At 35.8% G+C, this 13,377-nt stretch overlaps 1 protein-coding gene across 1 annotated transcript; it reads right to left on the reverse strand.

The window, feature by feature from the left end:
• Positions 1-7,243: 7,243 nt before the first annotated feature.
• LOC127792422 (glycerol-3-phosphate acyltransferase 1) lies at positions 7,244-9,874 on the reverse strand. The gene is made up of 2 exons (XM_052322906.1): positions 9,077-9,874; positions 7,244-8,164 (listed from the first exon to the last, which is right to left on the reverse strand). The coding sequence occupies exons 1-2, from the start codon at positions 9,809-9,811 to the stop codon at positions 7,268-7,270; spliced, it is 1,632 nt and encodes a 543-aa protein (XP_052178866.1). The 5' UTR covers positions 9,812-9,874; the 3' UTR covers positions 7,244-7,267.
• Between the last annotated feature and the right edge of the window lie 3,503 nt (positions 9,875-13,377).

The raw sequence follows: 13,377 nt of genomic DNA on the forward strand, positions 1-13,377 counted from the left end.
TCGGAGTAGTTCTCGTTGTCTTCTCATACATTTTATACCTGATCATGCATCAATATAAACTATTTTTGGAGTTTCTCACTAGAAGATTCATCTTCTAATTGGACTATGTCCCTAGAATATTCAAACGTTCCAGGTTCGACGAGCGGCTCTAAGGGAAATGAGGTAGCTGAAGAATTAACTTAAATTACTGTCTGTAGCATGATTAGCATATTTTTGTTTATGTGCGAACCTATGTAATTTTTGATATGTTTAAGATGTTCAGTTATCACTTGATGATGTCCATGTAATATATTTTATAGATGTCTTGAATAATTTTATGATAAATAAAGTATTATGGTTGTGAACCATATCAGGTTCGATCTAACTTCCACATTCGAGATTTTAACGCTTGTCTTAGCTATTCGATTATTGGGTTTGTTAAGCTGAGAAGGTGAAAATTAGGGTTTTGGGGATATTGTGTGATGTATGACAGTTATTGTGATATGAAAAATTTTTATATTCCCGAAATCATAAGTTATAACACGCTCGAGAAATTTGGGGTGTTACAGCTGGTACCTCTGTAAAGTCAAAACCTTGGCCAAGTGTTCAAGTCCTTCACATCAAGTACATCCCATGGGAACAGAACTCAAGGGTTGACCTACTATTGAAGCTTGCCAGCACTAAAAAACCAAGGAATAATCAGTCTGTCATACAAGAGACCCTGGGCTCACCTACCATCAACCTGGATGCCATAGAGACAGGCCCCGGTTTCTAGGTGTAACGCCCCACTTTTCCAAATACATAACGATGTAAAATATAAGCTAACATCACCACGGGCGTTATGGAAACCCTTACCAACGGAAGCGTTGGATTAAACCTGAAAGCTTAACCAAAGCTAAATAAATGGGGTTTCCACTGTATTTCCTTCACAAGTTCAAGAAATGCTCATGACTTCCAATACTCTAAAAATGACTCAACATATAAGCCGTAGGTGCAGTTGTAGGACACCCACATACGCACACCTCTTACAACCTTGAATACCCTAGTTGCTATTACAACACATCATTGTGGTACAATTACATGGGTACGTAATAACTCAAAAAAAAAACCCCCAAAACTAGCCAACCATCATCTCCTTGCTCACGCTCGAACTGGTACCTGAAACACCTGACACTTCCAACATACCTGGAATGTGGAACGTTCCAGGGGCATCAACCCAAGTTAGATATACATCTAAGTGAGTGACTCAGAAAAGGTAAGTACATGCGTGCAAATGCAATAATGCCATTAGGAAATCCACCCCTGTGGTAGCAATGCCAAGGTGTTGCAATCACCTCTGCGGTCATCATAGTCACTCCTGGCTCATCACCAGAGCACGAGGTCTTCCATGATGTCCCAACAACTAGCCACAGTCACCAATACGAACATGATATATGACAAAGCAGAAGGAATATGCATAAACAAGGGAAAATATGACATGTAAGCCATAAAGGCATGATATGCAAGCCAACATCCACACACAAGTGAAGCAACAAATACTCAAAGTGTCACAAAACATGCAGAAATCACTCACCTTGATCGGTTACCTTAGGAAGCACGGTTTACAATGAGCGGAATGGGTTTTCTCGCAATTTTTCTTACTGCTTGGCACGAACTTCGAGAAAGACCCAAAAATTTTGTCAATGCTTATTCTCCATCGACTTTCTCCCTTCTTTTTGGTAGCATTTCCTCTCTCAAACTCTCTTCCTTTTCCTCATTTCTTGGTGCCCAAAATGAATAACCCTAAAGCCCTTATTTATAAGAAATTTCGACGAACGAAATCGCGCCACGTGTCGCGTCATCATTCCATCCATGTGCATCCAACCAAAGTGTGCCACGTGTCCTTGATATTTTGAACCTTCACATGTTTAATTTGATTTTCCAATATTCCCATCATTACATCCCACATGGTTTAATTCATTTTCTACGTTTCCCATCATTACACATTTAATTAATAACTACATCCCACATGGTTAATTGTATTTTTCACATTTTTCATCATTACACTTCAAATCCTATCTCCAAGTGGCCAATGAATGCTTGCCACATGTACTTGGGGATAAGGTTTGGAGACTTTTGCAAACTTGGAAGCTAAGTAAGCTTTTCCTTGGCTAATCACGCAATGCCACCTCAGAAGGTCATTATGAGGCATCGTGTGACCTTATCTTATCTTCCAAGTGACCTAATGGTTGCTTGCCACGTATTCATGGAGATTTGTGCATTCACATGGAGATTTGAGTGTTCACACTATACTCATCATTACACCCATAATCATTACACCCTTAATTATAAGATTTCAACCAATCCAATTGTGACACCTAGGGGGGACACTTGGCCATTCATGGTTTACCCATGGATGATATTCTGGGCTGATATTTCCAAAGTTTCAGGAAACGACGCTTTGGCCCAAACTTTTTATGTAACTGCACTTAGACCCTTACAACTTGGTCCCCGAGCTATTTTTAAATTGCACTTTTTGGTCCCTGAAAAATGAATAAATTACACTTAGCACCCCAAGATTTTAGGTAAATTACATTTTTACCCTACTTCAGTATTTACGATTTTTCCACTGATTCAGAAATTGAATTTTTCCCTCAAGACTTCCTCAATTCCTTGAAATGACCTATTTCCTCAAGTATTAGAACCTAATAATCTCAGGTATTACATCATATTTGAGTTGAAAATCTGGGATGTTACACTAGAGATTCCCCATCATCCATCCTAGAAAAAGGGGGGCTACCTGTTCCTTCTAGCCCAACGATGTTGGTAGGACTGGCTGCAATGGTGGCAGAATGTCACCTCCGACGATCTTCGCGATGGGATGGCTAGCACCTGTAAGCATTCTGACGCTCAAGTCAATGAGGATTTTGAATATCTTAGTGTTGGTAAGGCTTGTAAAGAACATACATTGGCTTGTGATCAAGTTGGCTTATATAGAGATAAAAGTACCTTGGGTGTCGTCGGCCGTTGTGGGAGGATAGAAGGACGAGATGCACGGTAGTGATAGGGATCATGCTCGAGGATCTTGGATTTAATGAAGATTATGAGTTGATGAGGATCAGCGTGCAAGTTGTTCGGGGTTGATAGAATCTGTTACTAGAGTAAGGATCTTGGATTAGATGGAAAGATTATCCGAGCTTCTTGGGCTAAGATCTAGTCTGGAGGCTGGGCCGAGTTATGGGCCTACGGCCCAATGTATTAGTACGGTTTAGATTCTATCAACCTCGAACAACACGTTGATCCTCATCAGCTCGTAATCTTCATCAAATCCAAGATCCTCGGGATGATCCCTATCACTACCATGCATCTCGACCCTCTATCTTCCCACAATGGCAAGTGACACGCAAGGTACCTTCATCTCTATATAATCCAGCCTGATTATAGGCCAAAGTAGGTTATTTCCAAGCCTTACCAACACTCTGATATTCTGAATCCTCACTAACTTAGGCATCAGAGTGCTTACAAGTGCCAACCACTCTATCATGAAGATCGTCGGATTGTGACATTTCATCACCATTGCAGCCAATCCTACCAACCTCGTTGGGCTAAAAAGAACATATATATATATATATTGTAGAAGGAAATTACGTTTGGGGGTGAGTTATACATTTATCAAGCATTGCATAAATATTTTTTACATGTATTGCATTTCCAACAAACTTTAAATGTATCAAAATATTCACATATAACATGTATTTTCTAATAAATACATGATAAGTCTACGTGTGGCAATTTTCAACAATTTCTACACAAAAAAAAGAAAAACAAAAACAAAATAGCATTTATGAAGTGAAATCCTATCTCAAATAATATAAGAAATGTTTGTTCATATATACCTCTTATATATCTTGCTAATTAATTATGCACTTGAACAAAACTTGTTTTTCTCCTAATTAACTTCTAACTCCTTTCAAAATCTAATTCTTCACTTGAATTAACCAATTAAGTTTCCTTAATTTCTTCTCTATTAATTCTTCCACTCATATCTCAAACATTTGTCTTCTCTCAAAATAGTGGAAGACCATCATTTCTCCCCATTTATATATATTGGCTTTAAATTTTTACCTTAATTAACTTTCCCATTAATTAAGAGGCCAATTAATTTGAATTTTTTTTTCGTTTTATGTTTATTTTATAATTTTTCTTCAAAAATATTTCACAGAGTTTTAATAATTACACTAACAGCTCAAATTTTTAAAAGTTTGACATTTGAAAATTTTGTAAAAATTGTAAGTGTTATATAAACGCCTAAAAGAGGAATGCTGTCCTCAAAATTTGTTTTCATTAATCGTTCAATTTCAAATGCCCATTTCATAATAAATAAATATATATATAGATAACTTGTTTGATGATAATTGTGTACAACTTAATTAGGAGCTTTACATATAGGTTGAAGTGATTTTTGATTTCATTGGGACCAGCCTCAGCCTGTTCCTAACTCTCTATGCTATACTTACTCGAATAGACCAAATGGATGGAATAGGAAATAAAAAAAGAAAATCATTAATTGGGAAACAGTAACGTGAATTATGGACTGTGGAACAATTGAATGTTTGTTGAGGGAAGTGATTTAATTAATATGCAATGCAACAGAGCTTTCATTGCATCGCATCATTCTTACCATCAAATTCAATTATCATTCACTGCAAACTACAGCCACATATCTGACACCCTTCCCTTCCCTTCCCTTCCCTTCCCTACCGCCGTCACCATGCCATCCACTCTTCATCTTCTTAATTAACTCACTCTATTATATTTGAAAATACTTCCATGATTTTTATTTTTTTAAACGATTTTATGGTTACATTCAAAAGCTAATTGTGTTCTATATACACACACACATATATGCATGTAAAAATGTCTAAAATTAATTGCCTTTATATTACATTAAACAATTGTGTGATGTTTAATAAACTGATAACTAAATTTGTCGCATAAAAATTATACTTCTTAATTGAAGAATTTTATAAAAATAATCTTAATTGCAATACGCTGTCACATTTATATATCTTAAACTATTGGACTTCCTTAATTTCGTAAAATCACTTATATGTTGTTAAAATTTAAAATTGAAAATAAAAAATATTTAATAAAAACAAGGTCTATAAACTAAAATAAGAAATATGAGCTAGTTGACTGCATGGGATTTTCATTTTTTTTGGCAATATTTTTATTAATTTTCTATTTTTATATAAAAATATATAAAAACTTAACATGTTGTTTAACAATTTAATTTTGTTTCCATCTCATACATGATTTATTTTGTTTTTTTTTCTCCATCCCATACATATAAATAAAAATGAAATTTATCTTTAATTTTTTAAAAAAATAAACACGAATTCACTCTCAAAATAATAAAAAAAGTTGTTGCATTCTATTTTCTATTATTATTTTAGATTAATGTTTTAATCTCATGGCAAAATTTCTATGATACTTAATTAAAGGTACAAGTATCTGTCCCTCTTTGTATTTGCAGGGTTAAAGGCATCGCTTTTGTATTATATCCTATCTCATCTACGTACATTATGGGTTTGTTTAATATGAGCTTTTTTTTTTTTTTTTTTTTTGACTTCTACCACTGGAAGTTGGTAGAAAAGCCCAATCGTTTGGTTGCAAAGTTATAACCAATTTTTCTGATGAAAAGCTCAACCCATTTTTGTGATTTCGAAACACTTTAAAAGGAACTTTTTAACTTGTTAAAAAGCTACAAACTAAATCATTGATAAATAACAATTGTTATTGTTCCATCACCTTTGCATTACACTACTGCATGCAGTTGGAATTATTATACCGCATTCCTAATTAGTTACGCAAAGATATATAGCTAGCTAGGCTCTCATTCCTTTGTTGGTGGATACTTAAGACTAGAATGAATAGATTGATGGAAAAAGTTTGAATTTTGAACTAACATCAATTATGATTGAGTAAATCTTAATTAATTGCATTTTAATATTTTATATTCTATATTTATTAAAAGAACAAAAAAAGGGGAATAAGAAGAAGAAGAAGAAGAAGATATGAGCGTGTCAGTTCTTGAGGTGAGTAGGTTCTCTCAATCAATGTGTTGGATAGAGGAGGAAGTGGGAGAAGCAAGAATTGGGCGTGAGAATTGAATAGGCAATAAATGAGAGAAACGTGGTATCAGCCGTTGATGATGCATTGATGAACACTACAAGTCTGATGATCATCATAAATATTGTGATGAACCATTGGGATTGGGTTGACAGGACAGCGCCGCCCATAAGATCATAAATGGTAAACTATATACGTTCCGTCACTGCTTGAACGGTTGGCGATGGGTTCTAGTTATCGAAATTAATAATCATCAACAATGAGTTCCAACCATCAATCAACCAAGTGTTGCAGGCTTTTCCATGGGAAAATAACGTACTAGTGATGTATATTTTAGAGTTGTAATATGTTTAGAAATTATGTGTAACAGAGAGTGCAACTACCTTCTATGATCATTATAACCCACATTTTGGGCCCTGCTTCGTGCATGGCTGTACGTTGAGGGTACGTAGTGAATAAAATTAATAGTTTGATTGTTCTTATTGGGACAACTTTGCCCACTGTTTGGATGATGTATATTCTAGTTGGTTTGATATTAAGCGAATGTACGTTTTGGTTGATTAGATTCTAATTGTTTCTTGTGTATATATTATTAATTAGGATTTGTTCTTGTTATTTTTGTGTGCTTAATTTCTTAATTAAATTCATTGGTATGCAGCAGCTAATTGGATCCCTATATATTTTGTGACCCACTAGCTAAGCCAGCTCTCTCTCCTCAATATTTTACTTGGCAAAGAAAATATTGTCACGATCATATTTATTTTAATAAAATGTTTACAATTGTATACTTTTGTATCACAATAAAGGTAATTTTTTGTATGGAATAGTATTGCTTATTAATTATATACCACTTCATACGGAAAGAAAGAAAGAAAACTTTAAAATAAAATAAATTATAAAATATATCAATATATATATATATAATTACAGGGTCAGAGTCATTGTCGATCTCAATTTCCATAATAAAGAGATGGGTTGACTTCTTAAAATGGTCATTCATAGATACATCCATATATATATATATATATAATCTTCTCATGCCACAAATACACCAGTACTGATGAAACCCAATGTTCCAAAAATTCAGTGCAGAAAATATGGAAAGTCCTAGCTAGAACAGGAATTAATAATTAATTAATATTACCGGCTCGAGACAATGCAGCAACTTCTATGCAAATTAGGGTTTCATTCTCTTCTTCTCCTGGACCACCCCTTCATTCCCAGCAAGCATCATATACTTATCTCTTCTTGTCAAATTAGTACACTCAAACCCTAAAGCATCGGCCAACTGCCTCTGTATATAATTCGCCACTTCGAAGCTCGATTTCCCTCCAGCGCAAGTCATCTCTCTGGGCACCTTCCCAAGAATATGAACATAGTAGCTAGGGTTAGGGTTCATCAGGAAGAAGATGGGGTCCAGGCACTTGAGCCCAGAAGCAGTAGTCCCGTAGAACATGGTGACTTTTGTGTTGATGGCAACCGGCACGATCTCATCGGTTAGCTCAGCAAACAAAGAGCTGAATCTCAGCAAATATGGCTCCCTGCACGTGGTGCCTTCCGGACAGACCACCAGGTCGCCTTCCTTGAGCAGTCTTTGCATTGTCTCTCCATCTTGCTTCCTGTCTCTTGTTAACCTGACTGTCCTAATGGGAGCCATGAATTCCGACATCTTGCTCAGGCTGTAGGTCACCGCCGTCAAGGGCTTCCCGAGGGACGTGCTGAGGAAGACCGGATCTAGTAGGGTTCTGTGGGAGCAAACGTAGAGAACGCCTTTTGAATTAGGGTTGGTGTTGGGGTTAGGGTTCGGGTTTTTGATTCGGATGTTGACCCCGCTGAGAGAGCCGACAAGAATGGCAAGCTTGTAGGGCAAGAAGATGCCAACGAAGAGGCGGAGAAGGGCAAGGAAGAGGCCGAGAGGGAGCCAGAGGAACATGGAGAGAGTGGCTAATGGAGTTGGGAGGAAGGCCAGGCGGCCGTCATGGAAAACCAGAGGCTTTGGATATCTATCTCTTGACATTAATGTTGTTGATGATGCAGAATTGGCACCACCTTCACTGCTCACCACATAGGCTTCCTGCACCCACAAATTATTAATGCATCAAATATAGATATGCATATATATAGTGCATAAGAGATTGCTTCATTTGGGAGGGTCAAGAGAGAGTTGGGTTAATTTGTATTGTATGTATTTTTTTTTCATTTTTCTTAAAGAATTATTAATTTTCACAATTGACACACTCCCTGCAGCGGGAAGGTGTAAATTAATTTTAAGAAGTATATGATATGGAATTTATTTCTTCTGCCCCCATTTTTTTTAGTGGGACCTGCTTTAGTAAATACGCTTTGGGATGATTCATTAATTTGCCTCAGGATTACACAAAATAAAGGGGAAAAGGCCAAGATTGAGTTGGTCACATGGGTACGGATCATTTTTGGGTAATGTTAATTAGATGTAAACAAATTTATGTATCCAATTTTTAGATCAAATGATGTGATTCATTAAGATTTTTATAAACATAACGTGCGTGGTTCCATCTATTGTATTGTATTTATTTATATATGAAAATTCTGTAAGAATATATGATCAGTTCTCATTCATCTTAATTGGTAATTTAGGAATGTGTGCATTTCCAGAATGGGATCGGACAAAGGCAGATACACCAATTTTTTAATGTAAAAATTATGCATATGATAATTAATAACTAAACAAATTAAGAATCAAAGCAATCGCTAAAATAATTCAGGATTCATTGAAATGAACACATTAATTCATTTCTACCTCATAATTATCATGACCTTTTCACCCAAAATAAAATTGTAAAAAAATCATTTTGTGGGACCAAGCATGTGGGTTATTTGAGTTACGAGAAGATCATACTGTAGGCAACCAGCCCAAGAAAAAAGAGTAAATATTCCAGATGCAATAATTCCACATACACACATATATGGATGAAATTAATGTGCACTAAACTGATAATTACAGTACCTTGCAAAGGGAGATAAAGAGGTGGTCATGAAGACTGGAAGTTCCAAGCCCAATCTCAGGCTTCTTCTCTCCAAAGAATTCCTTCAAAGCTCTGTGCTTCACAACCAAACCAGACCCAGAAAGCAGCCCTGTGAAGTAGCCCCCGACACCGTGCAATTCGGTGCCTATGACATTGCCAACACCCAAATACTCTTTCAGAAAAGCCTCAACCATCACTCTTGGAACACTTGTGAACACAACCCTAGACCCTGCTGAAGAGAAGACCTCATAGGCCTTGAGGTTGAGATTTTCCAGGAAAAACTTGGGCAAGACTGCCCTCCCCACGGTCTCCATGTCTTTCTTCTTAAGCCCACAAAAGGTTATGAAAATCATGGCTCTAAGCTTGAGCTCATAGTCCAGAACCCACAGAATAGGAAAGGATAGGAGCAAGAGAAGGGCCCTGAAGATGCTGCCACCTTCAAAGGCAACCAGCATGAAGAAAGGGAAGAAGGAGTGGGGATTTAGTAAGGCGCCATGGATGTCACAGACCAAGGTCTGGGATTCTCTGGCCTTCTCCAGGTTGTTGAACTTGGCTATGGTGGGGAAGAAATGAGGGTGTTGTGGGGCTTTGGCAGAAGGGTTTCTGAAGAGGAAGCCGTAAGTTCTCATCTTCCTTGCAGCTCTGTAACATGAGTTGGCCAGAAGCTGGTAGAGGAGCCAGTCTGCTAGCTTGACCACCACCGTGGGAAACACCATGGCTGGCTTAGCTTGTTCTTTCTGTGCACTGTCAAAGAGAGAGAGAGAGAGAGAGAGAGAGAGAAAGAGAGAATGGGAATGGGGATAGAACGGAAGGGGACGGGGAATGAATTTATAGGAGTAATTAAAGGGAGTTGTGTGGAGAAGGAAGTTGACCATGGATGGCATTCGGTGGGGCATTAATAGCAGTCTCTGATGAAACAATTTTCGTTCCGTTTTCCCTTGGTTTTTGTTTTAATTCATTCTTGTTGCTGTTTGTGGCCTCTCCATGGGGATGAGGTTGCATTTTTTTCTCTTCTTTGGTTAACTACACTGATAGGTTAAGAGTGTTGGTCACCACCTCTGTAGCTTTCTGCTTTTGTTTGACTTCTCTCTCTCTCTCTCTCTCTCTCTCTCCACATGGAAAATCACACACATACACGCAATATATACATTTAAATGCTAAATATCATCAAACTATGCCCCCATTATTAGTGGGTTAATTTTATCCCCATGAATGGGAGTCCTTGTTCTGTCTAGCAATTCTATACAAAGTACTAGTTGCGCTGATTACTGAGATTTGGTAAATCACACCACAAACTACTAATAAAATTTAGTATAGGTACAGAGAATATCCTCACAGTTAGAAATTACATTGGTTTATATGAGATCACCTCATGCATTTAGATTTATGTTATCTATAGTATTTCTAATGATCAATTTCCCACATTTTTTAACATCGGTTTGATGAATAAGAAATTATTGTAATTTATACAATCTGAAAAATTCACATGGTATCTAATTTACCTAGCAAAAAGAAAAAGAAAAACCTATAATGTGCTAGATGAAATTTATTCAAATTTTATACAAAACTGTCATATAATATATAATATCATTAAATAGATCATATTAGGAGTGTATTGGAATGTGTGCTAAAGTTTGAGGATACCATTTTGGCCCTCCTGTATATATATATATATATATATATATCTCAACGGTCTGGAAATATTCCAGAGAGAAAGCCATCAATGTGTTTCAATTCAATTAACCAGAAGTCTCTCAGAATTGAAGTCTCTCATTGATCAATGATCATCTTCTTATAGCCGTCCGATCAGATGATTTTCACGAATTCTTTGACTTAAATTCTCAAAGCGAAGGCGACGGTCAAATTGCATGAGTATAATTTAACTTTGCAACCGCCACAGAGTTGACTTCAATCAATTAAGAAAGAGGTTAAAACTCATGAAGTTATCCATCTCATTACTACTCTTTATTCCTCATCAACTACTTAGATGCATTCAATGGAAATTTACAAGCATGCAAGGAGATTAAATGGGCCTCACAAATTACGATATTTTCATGGAATTTTATTTTAAAATATTCAAAATAATATGATAATAATATTTTTTTTAAACTGTAAACCATTTTGGTGGGTTTTTTCCTCTCAATATGTGAATATTTGAGCCACATTGTTTTGAAAATTTTTGTTTGTAAATCTTACCCTTATTTGCTTACAATTTTATAATCACTAATTAAAATGTAATGCTAAGTTATCCTAATTGGCTTACAGAGAAGTTACACATTATGTCGAAAGTTTTGAATTTTAATTTATAGCAACAACTGATAACCACTACGTACTCTTCAAATGTGTATTATGAAAATCTCGAATACGCATCATAACCCATAAATCCTCCACACTTTGATTAATCAAAAGCCAATGAACTCTTAACCCCCCAAAAAATTTGATATTCTTGACAGCAGCCTGAATATTTAACCCTGGGAAACCCTAAACTTTGATTTTTGAACTGCTAGTTAATTACTTTCTTGATACAATACTTTTAAGTTAATTATTACAAGTAGTGCAAATAATTCTTTTTAAAAAAGGAAAAAGTTGTAGGCATCGATCAATTCTGCCATGGAAGGCCTCAAAGGTCCTCCTTCCTTGGGGGCAATATGTTGTATGTTTTCATAGAGAAAATAGTGTTTCTATTTGAAGTAGAAGGATGGTTTGGTGAGATCTCAACAGTAATTCACCAACAACCGTGGATTTGTTTGCTATTTACCAAGACAGCCAACTGGAAGACTTGGCATTGCCAGCCAGACCCATGTAAAAAACACTGCCACCTCAGTTTCAATATCCACCGCGCATCTTTGATAAATTCAATAGAAAAGAAACCGCGTCCCAAATGCTGAGGCTACCCACTTCTTGGGGTTTTCGTACTTAAAAGTTTCATTTTTACTTTTTAAAGAGAATTATTTTTATATATAATTTTATTTTAGGTAAAATATAAACAACACCTATAAAGTTTGATGAAATTGTAAGTAATTCTTTGAAGTTTGAAAAATAGCAATAACCACATTCGTTATTAAATAAAGGGGTAAAATGATCAATTTATCCTTTATTCTCTCTCCTCTATCTTTTGACTAAAAATAAAAAATAAAAAAATTAACCTACACTAGACAAAACCCACTAAGTTCATCGCCTATATATGATGAACTTAGGTAATGAACAAAGGGGGGGAAAAAAAAGAATAAGTAAAAGAAGAAGAAATGTTTGATGAAACCCATATTTGAATTCATCAAACCAAGTACACACACATAGAGAGAGAGAGAGAGAGAGAGAGAGAGAGAAGAAGAAGAACAAAAAATGGGAAGGGGAGCTGTTGATAGAACCTAGATCTGCATTTTGTTAAACATGTGGAACACAAAAAGGGAGAGAGAGAAGGAGAAAAAGAAAAAGGGTTTGACCAAACTCAAATTTGGATTTCGACAAATTTAAAACACAAAGAAAGAAAATTTGATTTTGAATCTAGATTTGGGCTCTTCAAAACTCAAAAAGAAGAAGAAAAAGAAAATCCATTCGGGGTTTAAACCCATATTGGGTTTAAACATTTTTTGCCAAATCACATAACTCTTGTCTTGTGTAGACATGATTGTGTTCCTTTTTCTTTAATTGCTTGATTCCTTCCCTAACAGTATTTTGGTCATTTTTTAATATTTAATATTGGTTAATTAACGATGAAGGAAAATTTGCAATATTACGTTAAATTTCAGAGTACTCATCGTATTTTTTATAGTTATTTTAAATTTTAAGAATATGACGTAAAACTTTTCCTTTTATTTTTGTTGTATGAAGTGAATGCAGTTTCTGTACCTCAAACTTGGAATGTTTCAATGACAGAAAGATGATTTTGTGGTGGACAAATTTAAGGGCATGGGAAAATAATTTTGTTGGTGGAGCAGTTGAGATCATGCATGCAGTTGTGGTTAATGGGTTGGTGAGGCTGCAATCATTTGATGTGTGTGTGGAGGTTTGAATAGTGTGCATGGTTTTTGCATGGCAACATATATAAAAAGTTTCCAAAGCACCATCCAAATGTTTTCTGTTTTGATTTTCTTTCTCTTTTGGGGCTCAGCTCTCTCCCCCAATTTAGACATGAGGAACCTACCTCTTCTAAATCATCTAACTTGTGTACTCGAAGCAGTTGACCTGACCAATTCATCTAAACTTATCATATCGTCTCAGCTTCCTTACAAATTTCTTTCTTTCTTTCTTTCTTTCTTTTTTATTTTGCTTGTTAAAGTCG

This window comes from Diospyros lotus, chromosome 15, assembly GCF_014633365.1.
Source record: "Diospyros lotus cultivar Yz01 chromosome 15, ASM1463336v1, whole genome shotgun sequence".
Taxonomy (NCBI): Eukaryota; Viridiplantae; Streptophyta; class Magnoliopsida; order Ericales; family Ebenaceae; genus Diospyros; species Diospyros lotus.